The sequence below is a fragment of the Myotis lucifugus genome, unplaced genomic scaffold, assembly GCF_000147115.1.
Source record: "Myotis lucifugus unplaced genomic scaffold, Myoluc2.0 scaffold_2, whole genome shotgun sequence".
Lineage (NCBI taxonomy): Eukaryota > Metazoa > Chordata > Mammalia > Chiroptera > Vespertilionidae > Myotis > Myotis lucifugus.
In genome coordinates this window covers 32,546,514-32,564,632 of record NW_005871050.1, presented here as the reverse complement: position 1 = coordinate 32,564,632, position 18,119 = coordinate 32,546,514, and the positions used below count along the sequence as shown (strand labels likewise).

Below are 18,119 nucleotides of genomic sequence, written 5' to 3'. Positions count from 1 at the left end.
ATCTTAGGTAGCTTAACATATACTTAAAGGAAACTACATTGGTGCTAATAAAAAAATATCAAAACAATGTATAGAGTAGGAAAACTGGGTTTTACTAAATATTGCAATGTACCAGCATAAAATTAAGGTTTTTTCACATGTGAACTTTTGTTTTAAAAAAGGAAAGATCTAAAATAATTACTGTTAAGTTCCCACTATGCAATCCTCCCAGCTCCCTCCTATCCCCATGAACACCCATCACTCACTTCTGAGACTACTAGAAGCTCATCCCAGATGGGGTGGAGGAGACTTGTTCCATTTTCTGCTGCTCCTGAGAGAGGGTGGGCCCAGTGCTGAAGGAAGGTACTGGCACTTGGGTGGAAAATGCATTCTGAGTCTTGTTGGGGGTGACATCCCCCACCAACAATTCATCATTTATGATACATAGGCTGGAGGAAAAATGGACTTTCAGACAACTGATGGATAGACAATCCCACACCCTCAACAATGATCCTGCTTCCACTACCACTCAGCAACCAGATTCCTCCCATACCCACCTGTATCTGCTCCCCAGATACCCTGCCTGGTAGCTCTGCCATTCCCACTGAACCTACCCTTGGAGAGATTGTCAACAAGCTTCACTAGATTTGTACCCCTAACCCCATTGCATTTACTCTATATAATAGCTCAAGGGAGAGGGTAGTCTAATCCCATTTTCAGAGGAAGAAAGTGTCACAGAGCGGTCATGCAATTTCACTAAGAAATAAGTCTAGTGAGTTTTGGGGTCATGAACAGAACCTAAAAGAAACCTGAAATATTTTCAGTGTTCTAACTCCAGAGCTCATACTCTCGACCCCCACGGAGGACTGTTCCTTAGATATACCTTTTAGCTTCCCACAATACTGAGAAAGCCCCAAGGTCATGTACTGCCACATTCCCACAGCCCTGAGCCCAGGCTGGGCTGCATGTTCCCACCCAGAGCACAGTACTCACCTGGAATTGTTAGCAGGGGTAGCAATGCAGGTCCGGGTGAAGGCACACACAGAATCCTGAGACTGTCCTTCCCCTTCAACAACAAACATCAACACCCACCTTGGAGTCGCCAATGCTTTACACTCTCAGACAGTGTTCCCCAGTCAGCATGGGACTCCATACTCATGTCCAAGGGGACAACTGTTCACTGGGAGTCTGGGCATCTGGAATGGGGATGACAACAGGAGCAATCTGCTCCCATTGAAACAGACCCGACTATATGGGAGACCCTGGAACAACCGTTTCACAAGTTCATTTGATTCATTTTTTGCAGCTACCCAAGAGGTGAGTATTATTAGCTGCATTTGGTTAGGTAAAAGGCCCATGTTCCCACAACCAGGATCTGGAATGACAGCCATCAAACCCCACACCTGTGTACCCAAAGCCCCAGCTGTATGGGGCTGACAGACATGGACACAGGTCAGACCAGAATGGTTTAGGGACAGACTAGAGGCCGAACACACACAGGACAGTAATAAAAGGGAAGGGATCTGGGAAGCTGGGAGAGTTCTGAGAGGGAGTCCAGCCAGGGGGAGGTATCAGTGGGGCATCTGGGGAGGACACTCCACACACTCACCTTCCTTGAATACCCCATGGACACGAAAGAAGAACAGGCTTTCCTGAAAGGGAGGAGTGCAGTTGCTCAGCCAGCCGCGAGTTTGACATGCTTGATCTACACCTACCACCCACCTGTGTATTTCTGGGCCTACCTGGGGGAGGAAGAGGATGCTCTCTGACTGGAACCATATGTTCACGATAAAGGAGTTGATGTCATGCTGAGTTTTGGGCAACACACAGAGGGTGCTCACAATGTCATATTTTGTATGTCTCACCAGCTGAAAACGCATGTCTGTGAGGGAAGGACAGCAAAGGTCAGGGTTGCCACTCCCTGGGGCCTATGACTGACCCTTCATGCCCCCTTTCCCTGCCCAATCTTCCCCATCCCACACGCACTGGGGTTCTGGAAGTTCTTCATATACTCATTATCCCTGAGGTACTCAAACAAGCGGCTTCTAGGAGAAAAAGAAGAATAGGATGTGGAGATCCGGCCAGTAGGGGTGTTTCCATGAGCAGACTGGTTTCTGCTGGGGAGACACCCCCCAGAAAAAGAGTTTGAGCTTTGATACTCACGGAGCTGGGTTGTCTGGAATGTAGGGAATAGTCAGAGAGAAGCAGGCCTCATCGTGATAAGCATTGAGGAGACTCCATCTGTCTCCAAAGTCATAGATCAAGTAATATCTGTGAGGGGACAATGAAGACAGTGACCTCTATGGACTGGACCTCAAGGGTGACTTGAAAATTCTTAGGGCAAACCTGTGCTTGAGTACACTGGACTGTCCTAGTCCTCCACATTCCTGGTGGTTTCCGGGGTACTTACTGATGCAGAAAATGCAGGACTTGATCCTTCAGACCATCAGATCCTTTATAGCTTTCCTGGAATCAAAGATATCTGAGACCATGTGGCTGATAAAGCCTCCCTTACAATAGCCCAAATTTTGATCTTTCTTTCTCACCTTTATTAAGGGCTTTACTAAGTAGTGGCTGTCAATGTCAATGTCAATTGGTGGATATAAATCATGTCCATCCTGGAGAAGGGAAGATAAGTTAGCAGTACAGACTAGGGAGGTGGTCTTGGGTGATTAAAAGAAAGGATGTGGCCAGGAGACGGTGAAGGTTGGAGGTCAAGAGTGAAAGAGCCTGCCCAGCTGGCATGGCTCAGTGGTTGAGAGTCAACCTACAAACCAGGTGGTCACAGTTCGATTCTTGTTCGGTGCATATGCCCGGTTTCCAGCTTGATCCCCAGTGTGGGGTGTGCAGGAGGCAGTCGATCAATGATTCTCTCATCATTGATGTTTCTATCTCTCTCTTCCTCTCCTTTCCTCTCTGAGAACAATAATAATATATTTTTAAAAGAGTGAAAGAGCTATGGGCAAGATTCCAATGGGTGTCTGCATCATAACGTCCTGGAAGTCTCTATTGTTTTATGCAACTTGAGTATGTGTGTCTTTGTGTGCTGTTTCTCTTTCTTTCCCTCCCTCCTTTATTTTACTGTCTCTCCTTCCCTCTCTCTGTGTATATATATTTTCACAGAGATCATATTCATGTATTTTTCAAAAGTCTATGCCCCCAAGTGGTAATGGTCTGATGCAAACATGTAATACAGAGAAGATAGAAAGGGCTTGAGGGCAGGTGTGGAGGTCATTAATAGCAAGAGAAAATGATGAATGTAGGCACTTACCAAGCGTAACAACTCGGGGAAACATTTCCTGATGGCGCTGTCCAAATCCAAAAATAGAAAGAAGTGGTTGATAGTTTGGGTTAGAATGCTTCCATTTACTTAAAACACTGATGGCATGAACAGAGACAGGTGTTCTGCCTACCCAGCAACTCCCTGTGCTCTCATCAGTCTCTGATTTCAAAGCTTCTCGGACCACTTCCCCATTGAGCACTAACCATATACCATATGGAATCTCTGAAACACAGTCTCTTCATCTCTCTCGACACCTTCATATTCATATTACTTCTCTTACTTCTTCCCTTCCTCACCTTTTCCCTCTCTCTCTTTCTCCCTCTCCATTTTCCTGGTTACTCCTTCTCCAGTGCCACAAGACACAGCATTTGGATCCCAGGCTCCAGGGCTTCTTCCCCCTCCCTGCCTCCTTTCCCTTCCTCTAGGCCACCACCGATGTCTCCAGAGAGAAGAGGGAATGTGATGGGGGCTCAAGTTTCTGCTACCTCGCTGGGGGTCCAGGATCTGCCAGGAACAAGACATGCCCAGAGAAGGCCCAGGACTCCGGGGTAGGGAGGGAAGTGAGGGAGGGAAAAGGAAGGAGATGAAGACAGAAGGAGAGTGAAGATAGGAATGGAGATGGGAAAGAAACAGAAGAATAGAGACAAAGGAGACAGAAAAAGAAAAGTAAAGGGAAGAGAAAGAAGCTCTGCCCTGGCAGCGGAGGTGGGGCCAGGAAAGGAGAGAGAAGAGAGGGGACATGGTTCCTCTGTGGCAATCCTTTCCTTTATCTGCCCCTGGATGTCCCTGGGTCTCCAGGTACGAATGGAAAACATGCGCCTGTTGGCCTCAAGGCCATGGGATGTTGGTTAAGCCTTTGTCACCTGTCAATCTGAACTGGGCATGGGAAACGCACCACCCATGGGATCAGGAGACCTTCCCCAGAAGGAGTAAGGATCAGTCCCCAGTTGAGCACAGGGTCAAGGGTCTGTGGTCCTCTTATAGTTACCACCTACCCTCCTCATGGCCCCTGTGCACCTATGTCTGTCTTAGTTGGTTCCTTTTTTGAGGAATCCTACCTGCTTAAGGTTACTCAGGGGTCCTCTGAAGGACCAGACAGGTGATGTGATATGTTGAGGGAGGGCCAGTGACACTGACAGAGCTGTCCTTCTGTCTCCTCAACCCCCTCTTCCCTCTGCCTTCCATTGCTGCAAGAGGCCCTCTGCTCACTGCCTGTGGCTCACTTATGGCCCCCAATTCAGGAAACCCTGACTTCTACCAAGGATGGCCCCTCCTTGATATTGTACTACAGGAATGCATGTCATGATGACAGCCACCTGGGGCCTGGGCCTTTGGCATGGGGCAGGAAAGTCCCCACATTCACCTGGGATTCTAGTGGAGAACCTTGACATGCAAGGGAAAGAAAGTTCTTCCCCAAATAGTTAGGGATACTCTGTATCCTCTCAGAAGCAGGAAGGACTGTCTCACATGCGCCTGTGGTGGAGGATGTTTCTCACCCCAGATCAGCAATATCTGCCTGGAGGCTCAACACTCCTAGACCTGGTGAGTGGGCAGCCCTGTATCCTGGAGCACATTCTTGGTGGGCATGCTAGAGAAAACTAGATGCAGAGTCAGGAGCCAGACCCCAGATCACGAGAACCAGTGAGCAGGTCAGAGGAAGGGTAGAAGACCTCTAAGCACAGGTGAAGGATACAGAGAAGAGAAGGTAGGGCTTCTACTCCTACCAGAGAACCAGGGCTGCCACCATCTGTGACATGGCACTGTCAGGGGTAGTTTATGCTCCCAAGAGTCAAAGGGACCCCAGGGAATGATGAGAGGGGGCTCACACTGACCTTATGTAAGTGGACTGGTCTAGAAAGGCGCAGCACAAAGGGTTATCTTCCAGCCACAGCTCTTCCAGTTTCAGGCCTTTGATTTTGCATAACTCCCAGGTAGAGTTAAGCTGAGAAATATGGGGGGAGGGGACTGAAAAATAGTACAAGGGAAAAGGGACATCCCAGCCCCTGAACCCACAGCCCACTCCCTTCCCCACAGGTACCTTCCCTTACCTCTTGTTATCACTCTGATAACCACTATCACCTACTCTCAATCCAACTTTGATCTGTCCCTCTTCTCACCTCATTTTTGGAAAGGTTCAGGATCTTGATTTTGGGTGCCATCTGTATAATATCAGACAGGCCATCCAGCTGGCATAGTCTGTTGTTGTACAAGTTCAGGGATAACAGCTTTGGGGAAGAATTAGAGTGATGCTTACCATCTAGGACCTCGGAGACAAATCTGCCTTCTCTCCTATCTGTTCCACCCCCTACCATAACATCAGCACTGGGTCTAAGGCCTCACCTCAGGGAAATCCTTTTCAATGATCTGCAGGGTGGCAGCCATGCAGTTTCTTCTATTCAGGATTATATCAACATCACATCTCACCAAATCTTCAGGAAACCAAGAGTAGGAAATAAGGCTGAGAGAGGTCCAGGACCAGCACCAAAACCTCCTTGTTACCATCCCTAAGTCTTCCTCCCAGGCAGAACCCTCTGCCCTCAAGTGCCCTAGAATTACTGCTGTTAGACATACCTGGGTCATAGCGGAGCAACTGGAGATCAAGAGCTTTCTGAGAGGCATCATATCGTTTGTATATGGTCAGCTACAGAGGGAGATGGAGAGAGAACTCTGAGGCTGTGATAGTGACAGGGAAATCGGGGCTGGAAGAGGAACAGGGGAGGATCTGAGGGCAAACATGTACCGTTGAGTCTACATTACCTTTAGCTGTTCCATTATTTCTGGCTCCAACTTATCCCGCACAGAGTAGGGTACAGCAGAAGTACTGACAAAGATAGCTATCTGCAGGAAGAAGAGGATTGGTTAGCGCTACAAATCCTTGTCCTACAGAAAGTGAACAGCTCTTCCTGTCCTCCTGCACAGGGACTAAGGACAGATAAAGACCTTGACACATACCTTTTGGTTCTCCTCATCATAAATCTTGTTACTGACATCCTTCAATGCAGAGGCAGCGTGAGCATCCTGGACAAAGAACCGGGCCTTGTTTTGCACATAGTGAAACTATAGGGATTGAAGCAACAACCATAGTGTTAGAAGCCAAAGGCCCTAGCTGAACCGGGTTTCTCCCCTTATGCTGTGTCCCCCTTATCTGGCTTCACCATCCTCTCTTACGTCCACTGGAGTGAAGGGGACACTGCAATGGCTCTGGATTGAACCCATTAGCCATGTCCTGTCATACTTTCTTCCATAGGCAATCTAGGGGTGAAAAGGGCATGGAGACAAAAGGAACAACATGAAAGAAAGCTGGAGAACAGACCCAACACAGTGTTTTTTTCCTACCTTCTACTGAGCTTTAGGGCTTTTAAAGAAGGGACCCTGGCATGATTTCTTATGTTTGTGCAAAATATGGAGTTCTTAAATCCATTATGTCTCCATTTATTTTTTAAAGTACACTTTTATTGATTTCAGAGAGGAAGGGAGAGAGAGACAGAAACACTAATGATGAGAATCACTGACTGGCTGCCTCCTGCATGCCCCACATTGGGGACCGAGCCCACAAGTGAGGCATGTGCCCTGACCCAAATCAAACCACGACTTCTTGGTTCAGAGGTCGATGCTCAACCACTGAGCACATGGGCTGGGCTATTATCTCTCCATTTGAAGCTCTCCTCCCCATAAACAACTTAAGGTGTTAGACATTTTCTTCCTTTTATAAAGTTCCAGGAGATCCTGTCTAGGACACTGCTTGCCCCTCTGAGAAGTTTTCCAGAGACTCGAGCCCCCATCTCCCATATCCAGCTTGAGCCAAACTGAGATATCTAGTGTGGACTTGCTCCATTTCCTTGACAGTAATTCCACCTTTCCTTTGAGACAGCCTTCTCTGTTTATCATATAGTCAGCCTGTTTCCTTATATTGCTTCTCTGAGTTTGCCCTTAAATGGTTAAGTAATAAAAGGACAAATTGTAAACTGTCCCCAGAAAAGTACCGAGCATCTCTACATGAGACCAACACAGTCCACCTGACCTTTCTCTTCTGCACATGCCATACATTTTTTTCAGGACACTCACTGTGACCTTGAACCAACTCCCCAGGGTTTGATCTTGTATGTTCTCCATTTCACTCCTGGGAGGTGTTCCATTACTGCACAGAGTAACACGCAGACAGTCTTTTCTATACCATTGCACTCTCCTGTTCTGTCGTCTTCTATAGGGAGTGCTGCCGGGGGGGGGGGGGGGGAAGAAAAGGGTGGCCATGAATGCTAAGAAAATCTTCTATGCATCCTTCATCTCTGACACCAGGACTACAATTAGGATTGCTCAACCATGGTTTCACTTCTAACATTCTTCAGTTTTCCAATGAGAGAAGAAAAGGAAAACCATGGACAGTGAAATAGTTGCATAGTCCTATGGGATGCTACATGCAAACCAGGCTGCCTGGTCACTTACTGTCTCTTTCGATACCTCAGGACTGTCCTTATCTCCATGCTTCCATCATCCTTCAGGAGGTTTGGAGGCTGATCCTCATATCCACCATGTTGATAAGGACCGGTCCTGTTTCCAAAATTACCTTCCTTCCTTCCTTGAGGTGAAGCCCAACTACCATCATCATTGTCTTCTGAAAGAAGGAACAAAAATACAAGTTTGGAGACATATTTGTGCCCACTTACCATGTACCATGTCTTAGGCTAACACCATGACAGGGCAACAAAGTGCCAACCTGCCCTAAGAGACCAATCCCACAAACCTCAGATAGGAAACACCTCTGCCTGTCCAGATAGGAGAGCCTTATCTGACAGATGGTGCTATCAGAGGAGAAATGGTTCAGGATGAGGAAGGAGGAGCAAGAGCAGGAAGAGAAGGAGATAGGGGAGGAAAAGGAGGTAACTGTTGAACCTTTTTAAAAAATGGAGCAGGATTTATAAAGAACAGAGGTGTATACATTCATGGGTTAGACTGGACACCAGCCATACATCAGGAAGGCTGTGCTTCCTTTGCCAGTGTAGTACAAGCTTTAATGTGAGGTGGAACCAAGGGACCAGCCTCCTAAACTGTCCTCCTCCATTGTGCCTTGACCCCAACAACACTCTATTTGAAATACCCAGGGTGAGCTTTCTCTTTGCCCAGTCTGAAATGTCTTTGAGTTCAGGAGACAGCTCTTCCAATCTCAGCTTTTCTGTAACAAGGGTCTGAACGACAAACTGGTTATTGACCTCTAATTTGCTCCCTCTATGGTCAGAGAACATGCTCTGTATAATTTCAATTCTTTTTTAAACTTGTGGGGGTTTTCTTTGATGGCACAGGAGATGGCCTGTGTTGTTGAATATTACATAGACACTTGAAAAATACTGTACTCTGCTGCTGTTAGGAGAAGTGCTCTATTTGTCACGTAGATCCTGTTAGTTCATTGTGTTACTAAGATCTATATGCTGATTTTCTCTCTAACAGTTCTATCACTTGCTGAAAGGGGGGTTTTGAAGCCCAACTATCATTATGGACTTGGCTATTTCTCCTTTCAGCTCCATCAGTTTTTGCTTCATATACTTTTTGACCCTGTTGTTTGGTGCATTCATTTTTAGGTCCATTATGTTTCCCTGATGGATTGCTCCTTTTATCATTGTGTTATGCGCCTCTTTAGTAAGTTTCTTGTAAATTTTCTACTTTATTGGAGATTGTAGCCACAGGTATGCTTATTAAGTGTCTTGGTTATATTGCACTCTGTATTCATTCCTAAGTTGTGTTTATATCCACCCCTGCCCCCCAAAACACTCCTGCCAACATATGTATTAAACATGTGGAAGGATTTGGCAGTATTTTGGGCATCTATAGAAATAAGGTGGTATCAACTGTCTCTCTCATATGTGGATTCACTAAGGGTATTTTATTTTTACCATATTCAACTGAAACTGACAACACTGGTGGTTTGGGGGGACAGGAAGATTATGGGAATTATACTGTTAGAAACCAGCTTCCTTTGGGTTCTCATATTTAATATTCTCTAAGTTTGTGTGTTGTACACTTTGTACATTAATTACTCCATATTGTCTCAGTGCAACTTATAAGTAAAAATCCATTCATTGCTGATAGTTCCAACCAGACCTCATGTGAATTCCTCTGGGGCGTCATTGCTGTCACTGTGTGGCCCACTGTCAGGACAATCCTATAACTCACAGCCTTTAAGACGTTCCATGTGTGGCACTGGAAGTGAAATTGAGATATTCTGATCTCTTATATCCTTGCTCATTTTTTAAAAAAAGTTTCAATTTTTTTTTAAAGAGAGAGGGAGAGAGAGAAAAAGATGGATATGAGAGATAAACATCAATTGGTAGCCTCTCATATGCACCCAAACTGGGGATCAAACTTGCAACTAAGGTAGTCTCTTGAATGGGAATCGAACCCATAAACTTTTGGTGTATGGGATGACACTCCAACTAAATGAGCCACCTGGCTAGGAAACACATTGTGATGGTTTTTTATTGTTGACACATTTTAATTTTTATTTGCATATCTCTGTGGGGCACAGCTATAGGACTGACCTGTTGGCAAAGTCACAAACAAGTCCCAGCTTAGAGGGCACAGTACTCTTAGCATAATTAGGCTTGACCTTATAATGCTCCCTAGATCTTGTCTGGGAAGCTAATGGGCTGAGGGAGGTGCAGCAAGTGCTGCCAAAACAAGTGAAACTCATAAGAACAGTGTAACTATGGTGACCACTACCTTGTTTACCTCTGACTATAAAATAAAGGCTCAGCTTGCCTCTGGATCTCTCTCTGTGGCCTCAGCCAGGCACAGGGAAGATCCACAGAGAATAACATCTGAAAGCTGTCTCCCTGTTCTTCATTCTTTGCTGACTCCATCCACACCTTTGGGAACCCCTGGCCCGCTGGGGCTGGACCCCGGCATATCTCTTAGTGATGTTTCCTTCTATTCCTTGCTTGTGGAGTTGTTGAATATTATGGAAGGGTGTTGTTGAATCATGTCAAATGTCAACAGCTGACAACAGCACCTTCTTCCATACACCCATCTGTTTTCTTTCTCATTTTCCAGGGGACTTGTAACAATGAATATAAATAGCACTTATTCTTCCCTTGTTAAACACCAGATATTGTGCTAAGTGCATGACCTAGTAAAGCTAAGAACTTATGAGTCTTATTGAGTCACAGGTATTTTTCCAGGGGTTTTCAGTGTAGTTGCATATATTAACTCAATTCTTGCAATTACCTCATGACTTAGAGACTGTTACTATTCTCCATTTAAGGAAGAAAAATGTATGTGAGTCACCATGAGGTCAAAGATACCTGATCCGGACCATAGAATTTATCAATAGAATTCAAACATTGACCAAGTTCACCTCAAATCCTATGCCCAGAACCAATAATGTGTGACTCTGTGTTAGGGCTGAAGTGAGCCCTGGGACTCACTCAAAAGCTATTAGGCAGCGATGGGTACAGTGTCCGGGACCAAGATGCCCTGAACTCCAGCCATCTGTCGAAGAGACACATCATTGCACACTGTTCCTTTGTACTGTCTCTCTTTTCTCAGACTCTGTGGGAACTGTTTCTAACATGTGTGAGGTGATATGTCATTGTAGTTCTAACTTGCATTTTCCTAATAGCTAGTGAGGTTGAATATCTTTTCATGTATCTGTTGGCCATTTGTATGTCTTCTTGGAAGAGTTGTCTGTTCAGGTCCTCTGCCCATTTTTTAACTGGATTGTTTGCTTATTTAGTGTTGAGTTATGAGTTCTTTATATATTTTTCTATATTAACCCCTTGTTGGAGCTGTAATTTGCAAATATCATCTACCATTCATTTGGTTGCCTTTTTGGTTGCCTTTTTGTTCTGTTGTTGGTTTCTTTTGCTGTGCAGAGGTTATTTTTAAAAATATATTTTTATTGATTTCAGAGAGGAAGGGAGAAGGAGAGAGATGGAAACATCAATGATGACAGAATCACTGCTCCTGTACACCGCACACTGGGGATTGAGCCCGCAACCCAGGCATGTGCCCTGACCTCCTGGTTCATGGGTCAACGCTCAATCACTGAGCCATGCCTGCTGGACCAGAAGCTTTTTAGTTTGATATAGTCTCATTCATTTGTTTTTGCCATTACTTCCCTTGCCTTTGAGGTCAAATTCAACACTGAAATTTTAAAGGTATTTTTTAATCTTTAATTTCTTTATTGGTTAAGGTATTACAAATGTGTCCTCATCCCCCCATTAACCCCCAACTCCCCCCTCCCCACTCATGCTCTCATCCCCCTGTTGTCCATGTCCATTGGTTTGGCTTATATGCATGCATACAAGTCCTTTGGTTGATCTCTTCCCCTTACTCCCACCCTCCCCTACTTTCCCTCTGGGGATTGATAGTCTGATCGCTGTTTCTCTGTCTTTGGATCTGTCCCTGTTCATCAGTCTATGTTGTTCTCTATATTCCACAAATGAGTGAGATCATGTGGTATTTATCTTTCTCTGACTGGCTTATTTCACTTAACATAATGCTCTCCAGTTCCATCCATGCTGTTGCAAACGGCAAGAGTTCCCCTTTTTTTACTGCAGCGTGGTATTCCATTGTGTAGATGTACCAATTCTCAAACTTGTTTAAACAATACAGCCACATGAGGAGATTGAAATATTCACTACCACCAGTCTACACCCATGACACTTAAAGAAGAATTGGGTTCAAACCCAGGAAAATGCATTTTTCAACTCTCCAGGTGACTGTAGTGTGCAACCAAGGTTGAAAACTACTCTGTTAAAATATCAGCTTTTGGTTTGCCACCTTATATTGCTCACTTTCCACTCAGTGTTGTTTTGGGGCTCTAGCAATTCCATAAGCTTAGATCAGGGACTGGAAAACTATGGCCCATGGGCCAAATCTGGCCTGTGGCCTGTTTTTCTGGAACCTTTAAGATAAGGATGGTTTTTACATATTTGAATTGTTGAAAAATCAAAAGAATATTTTTTGACAAGTGCAAATAATTTTAATTTCAGATGTCAGCATCCATACATAAAGTTTTACTGCACCACAACCATACTGTTTCAATTGTGGCTTTTACTCTACAATAGCAGAGTTTAAAAGTTACAACAGTCCTGGCTGGTTTGGCTCAGTGGATAGAGCATTGGCCTGCAGACTGAAAGGTCCCAGGTTTGATTCTGGTCAAGGGCATGTGCCTTGGTTGCGGGCACATCCCCTGTGGGGGGTGTGCGGGAGGCAGCTGATTGATGTTTCTCTCTCATCGATGTTTCTGACTCTGTCCCTCTCTTCCTCTCTGTAAAAAGAAAAATCAATAAAATATATTTTTAAAAAATAAAAAAAATAAAAGTTACAACAGAGACCAAATGACCCATACAGCCTCAAATATTTATGATCTGGCCCTTTCCAGAAGAAATTTGTTCAGCTCTGGCTTAGAGTGTCCTTAGAGCAAGTGCACAGTAACTCTGATAAATGGCTAGAGGTCCCTTTGGCAAAGCTCAGGAAGATTTACTGTAGATAGTTGTGACTTCATTGTAGGGCCTTTTCTAAGTAGTCTATTCATTCATGGTTTCCTAGGTCAGGTGTGGGAATTGAGTAAAGGACCATCATTCTCCATCAAGATGGCTCAAGTCCCTAGATCTAGAGTTTATATATATTTTATTTTCTTATATCTTATAATTATATTTTATTTATCTTTACACTGATCAAATGCATCTTTTGAGAATGTTAAGATTTTTCAAGATCCAAGAGATATGTTGATCAATAAGTCACCTTCAAGGGTTGCTATAGCTCAAACCATTGTCATTACTCTTCCATCCTTGCTGCCCTTTACGGTAAACAGCACTCACCTAGACCTGAAAAGTTAAGTGCTTTTACTTGGCCTGTGAATCCAGGATTCCAACATCGCCACTGAAATAAGGGGGCCATATCAATGGCAGCATATCCCATCCATCTGAGGCCTGCACAAGTCAGTCACTTCAGAACACTTCAAAGTCAATACGTTCCCCAATGCTGTAGGGAAGGGCGTGTCCTCTGAGTCCCTAACAACAGCTACTTGGTCCATCCAAAATTGAGTTCAAAGGCATTTCAATTCAAGATTGTTCTACCTCTGCCTGCCATGGAATATCAATATTTCATCCTCTAAAGTCAACTGGATCCTTAAGATCTTCAGATCTGCCTAGGTCAGATAACCTATCCCAGAACCCACTTCCTTTGGGGTCTTTTACTTGCAACCAATTTTGTTGTCAAGTGCTCTGTTAATCAGCCTTCCCATTTGCTTATGATAGAGCTTATTCTAGCTATTTCATAAAAATAAGACATCCTTAATAAAATATAAATACATCGTATACAACAACTCTTTGAGGGCCAGATAAGCAGGTTTGGATGTTGTACAGCCCAAGGAGGCCAAAGCACGCTATGTAACTGTTATTGCTAAAACACACCTGCTGCCTTCTTGCTATTTAACATGTATGACACTGAATTCACTGAATTCTAGAAACCGTGCTATGGCTGTCCCATAAATACCAGAGGCCTCTCCCATCATACATAGCTGAGCCTGCATGTGGCTCCCACATTATTCAGTTCCTACTCCAAGTCTCACTGTGGTGCATATGTTTCATACACAGAGATCTGTTTGAGACCCTAGATGCAAGGTATTTCAGTACACATGCACACACGCATGCACACACTTCCTCTCTCTCTCTCTCTCTCTCTCTTTCTCTCTCTCCACACACACACACACACACACACACACACACACACACGCACATCTCTATTCTTGTTAGCTTTCCAATCTCTATAGCACAGGGAATCATATGAGTGTTTGCCAGTGGTGGACTGCTTGCAGTTACCCTATGCAGAGTATAGTTCACAGAAGCAACTTTTTTTGCTATTGCTAATGGTATTTTCATAATGAAAATTTTATTTTCTATTTGTTGGAGTTACAGCCAATAAAATTTGTTAATCATTATTACAATTATTGTAGGTTCCATTAAGTTTTATATGAAGACAATTATACTCATGTTTCTTTTCATTTATATTCATTAATGTGTATATATATATATATTTCAGTTTAATGCAATGCCTAGGAAACTCAGAACTTGAACAAAAGTGATTGTTTATGAGTCATCTTTGCCACCTCTGATTTAAAATGAAATGTTTTTAATGTCTCTCTATTATGTAGCACATTCGTTGTAATATTTTTAAATACCTAGAATCAGTTTAGAGGAGTATTTTTGTATTCCCAGGTAGCTGAGAGTTATTTGTGTTCTTGTTAATTTTAATTGGCTGTTGAATTTTACTGTATGCCTTTTATCTCCAGAATCTTTATGATAATCACCCTTTCTTACTCCTTTATCTTATGAATGTGTGATATTCAATTACGAATCTCCTAATGTTAAATCAACATTGCAAGTTTGGGATAAAGACAACTTTGTCATGCTGTATTATCTGTTCTAGCCATTGCTGCATTTATTTTGCTATTTTCTTATTTCTATTTTTTTACCTTTCTATAACTAAGAGTGACCAATAATTCTGAGGCATTGTTTCTCAAAATATACTTAATATTAGTATTTTTATTTCTTCAATATAAAAAGATTGTTTTTTGCCTAGAATTTACCCATTTAATATAAATTTTCAAATTATCAGCAGATGGTTTTCATAATATTGTCTTATCTTTTACATTTTTACTGTAAGTACAAGCAGGATAGGATGTCTTTTCAATTCAAAAGTGGTTTATCTGTGCTTTCTAATTTTCTTGACCCATCTTGTCAGAGGCTTATTATTATATTTTGAAATAACTAGCATCTAAGACATTACTCACCTTTTCCTATCTATGATCAATTTCATTAAAATTTGCCCTTGCTGAAACCGGTTTGGCTCAGTGGATAGAGCGTTGGCCTGCGGGCTGAAAGGTCCCGGGTTCGATTCCGGTCAAGTGCATGCACCTGGGTTGCGGGCACATCCCCAGTGGGAGATGTGCAGGAGGCAGCTGATCGATGTTTCTCTCTCATCGATGTTTCTAACTCTCTATCTCTCTCCCTTCCTCTCTGTAAAAAATCAATAAAATATATTTTTAAAAAATTGTCCTTATTTTTATTATTTTTCCTTGATGATATGGAAAGGCATGATAATATTTTTATTAAGTATACGACAAGTGAACAGTCTTTCATCTACCATCAGGTTTTCTTTTATAACTCTTGTCCTTGAATACATGGATGTCCAAATATGCAATACACTAGTTTACTTTGAAAAGACATGTGGCTTATCCAATCAGAAAGGATATATGCACCCATATGTTCATAGCAGCACAATTCACCATAGCTAAGATCTGGAAACAGCCTAAGTGCCCATCAGTAGATGAGTGGATTAGAAAACTGTGGTACATCTACACGATGGAATACTATGCTGCTGTAAAAAAGAAGGAACTCTTACCATTTGCAATGGCATGGATGGAACTGGAGAGCATTATGCTAAGTGAAATGAGCCAGTCATTGAAGGAAAACTACCACATGATCTCACTCATTCATGGATAATAGAGACCATTATAAACTTTTGAACAATAATAGATACAGAGGCAGAGCTGCTTCAAACAGATTGTCAAACTGCAGCGGGAAGGCCGGGGAGGGTTGGGGGGCAGGAGGGAGGGGGGTAAGAGATCAACCGAAGGATTTGTATGCATGCATATAAGCATAACCAATGGACATAAGACACTGGGGGGTAGGGGAGGCCAGGGGATTGTCAAGGGCGGGGGGAAAAAAAGGACACATATGTAATACCCTTTGTAATACTTTAAGCAATAAAAAAATTTAAAAAAAAAGACATGTGGCTTACAGTCCTGGGGACTTTAATCAAGTCCATCATGTCTATTCACTTCCATAGTTGGAATATCAGATGATTAAGGGAGATGGAATTGAAGTACAGAAAGTTCTATTATTAATATACTAGAGGCTCATTGCATGAAATTCATGCACAAGAGGATGCCTCAGCCTGGCCTACACCCTCTCCAATCCAGGACCCGTCAGAGGATGTCAGACTGCCAACCCCTATGTGATCGAGCCTAAACCAGCAACCTGACATCCCTCTCACAATCCGGGAACGCTGGCTCCAAACCACTCACCTGCCTGCCTGCCTGATTGCCCCTAACCACCACTGCCTGCCAACCTGATCAGACCTACCTGCCTCTGCCTGAAGGCCTGATCGCCTCCTAACTTCCCTACCCTGCCAGCATGATCACCCCTAACTGCCCTCCCTGCTGGCCCGATCGCCCCCTAACTGCCAGCCACTGCCTGCCTGATTGCCCCCTAAACTGCTCCCCCCTGCCAGCCTAATCGCCCCGAACTAACATCCACTGCCAGGCTGATCGCCCCCTAACTGCTCCCCCTTGCCAGCCTGATCGCCCCCTAACTGCTCCCCACTGCTGGCCTGTTTGCCCCCTATCTGCTCCCCACTGCCAGTCTGTTTGCCCCCTAACTGCCCTTCCCTGCCAGACTGATTGACCCCTAATTGCCCTCACCTGCCAGCCTGATCACCCCTAACTGTCCTCCCCTGCCGGTCTGTTTGCCCCCTAACTGTCCTCCCCTGCTGGCCTGATATCTGCCTAACTACCCTCCACTGCCATCCTGATCACCCCCTAATTGCCCTCATTGACCGGCCTGATCGCTCCCTAACTGCTCCCCCCTGCCAGACTGATCACTCCCTAACTGCTCCCCCCTGCCAGACTGATCACCCCCTAACTGCTCCTTCCCTGCCGGCCTGACTGCTCCCTAACTGCTCCCTCTTGACAGTCTGATTGCTCCCTAACTGCCCTGCTGCATGATCACCCTTTAACTGACCTCCCCTGCTGGCCTGATCACCCCCTAACTTATCCCCCCTGCTGGCTTGATAGCCCCCTAAATGATCCCCCTGCAGTCCTAATCGCCCCCTAACTATTATCCTCTGCTGGTCTAATTGCCCCCTAAAGGCTACCCCTGCTGCCCTATTTGCCCCCTTACTGCTCCCCACTGCCAGCCTGATCACCCCCTAACTACCCTCCCCGTTGGCCTGATCACCTCCTAACTGCTCCCCCCTGCCGACCTGATTGCCCACTAACTGTCCTCTCCTGCTGGTGTGAACTCCCCCTAACTGCCCTCCCCAGTCAGATTGATCACCCCATGATTGCCCTCCCCTGCCCGCATGATCACCCTCTAACTGATCTCCCCTGCTGGCTTGATCACCCCCTAACTTATCCCCCTACCAGCTTGATAGCCCCCTAAATGATCCCCTGCGGGCCTAATCACCCCTTAACTGTTATCCTCTGCTGGCCTAATTGTCCCCTAACAGCTACCCCTGCCAGCCTGATTGCCTCCTAAATGCCCTCCTCTGCCGGCCTGATCACCCCAACTGCCATCCCCTACTGGCCTGATCGCCCCAACCACCTCTGCCTTGGCTCCTGCCACCGTGGCTTTGTCCAGAAGGGCGTCCAGAAGGGCATCCAGAAGATGTCCAATCTAATTAGCATATTACCCTTTTATTAGTATAGATATGAACTTCATTTAAAAAGATAGCATAAATATAGAAAAAATTGAAGTAGAAAAAGCATGGACTTTATATCTATATATATGGAATGTGGTCTCTCACTTACTGCCTATTTGATTTTAAGGAGTGCTTAATGTCTCTGAGCTTCAATTCCACCGTATGGTATTCAGGGGTGCTATTTGCCAAGTGTTTCCATTCTATTTATTTATTTATTTATTTATTTATTTTCTTACCTTTTGCAGGCACCTGGTAGAAATTTCACATCTTGCGTGATTCCTCTGTATTGGGGGGATGTGTATGTGATTAGTTCTGGCTAAGGGGGGGGACTAATGTGTTATTTTGGGAACCAGAACACATGGAGATGGTTTGAGATTCC

General features: G+C 44.5%; 1 protein-coding gene across 1 annotated transcript in view; it reads right to left on the bottom strand.

The window, feature by feature from the left end:
* Positions 1-256: 256 nt before the first annotated feature.
* Positions 257-18,119, bottom strand: part of LOC102422124 (nuclear RNA export factor 2-like) — a 22,535-nt gene continuing 4,672 nt past the window's right edge. The window contains exons 3-20 of the mRNA XM_023757503.1: positions 7,706-7,874; positions 7,328-7,475; positions 6,431-6,514; positions 6,215-6,319; positions 6,020-6,100; positions 5,834-5,903; positions 5,603-5,691; positions 5,380-5,487; positions 5,095-5,204; positions 3,251-3,287; positions 2,526-2,597; positions 2,390-2,445; positions 2,143-2,250; positions 1,966-2,024; positions 1,722-1,861; positions 1,589-1,631; positions 973-1,045; positions 257-428 (exon numbers count right to left, since the gene is read on the bottom strand). Coding sequence (XP_023613271.1) covers positions 257-428; positions 973-1,045; positions 1,589-1,631; positions 1,722-1,861; positions 1,966-2,024; positions 2,143-2,250; positions 2,390-2,445; positions 2,526-2,597; positions 3,251-3,287; positions 5,095-5,204; positions 5,380-5,487; positions 5,603-5,691; positions 5,834-5,903; positions 6,020-6,100; positions 6,215-6,319; positions 6,431-6,514; positions 7,328-7,475; positions 7,706-7,874 — 1,724 coding nt within the window. The remainder of the gene's footprint in view (positions 429-972; positions 1,046-1,588; positions 1,632-1,721; positions 1,862-1,965; positions 2,025-2,142; positions 2,251-2,389; positions 2,446-2,525; positions 2,598-3,250; positions 3,288-5,094; positions 5,205-5,379; positions 5,488-5,602; positions 5,692-5,833; positions 5,904-6,019; positions 6,101-6,214; positions 6,320-6,430; positions 6,515-7,327; positions 7,476-7,705; positions 7,875-18,119) is intronic.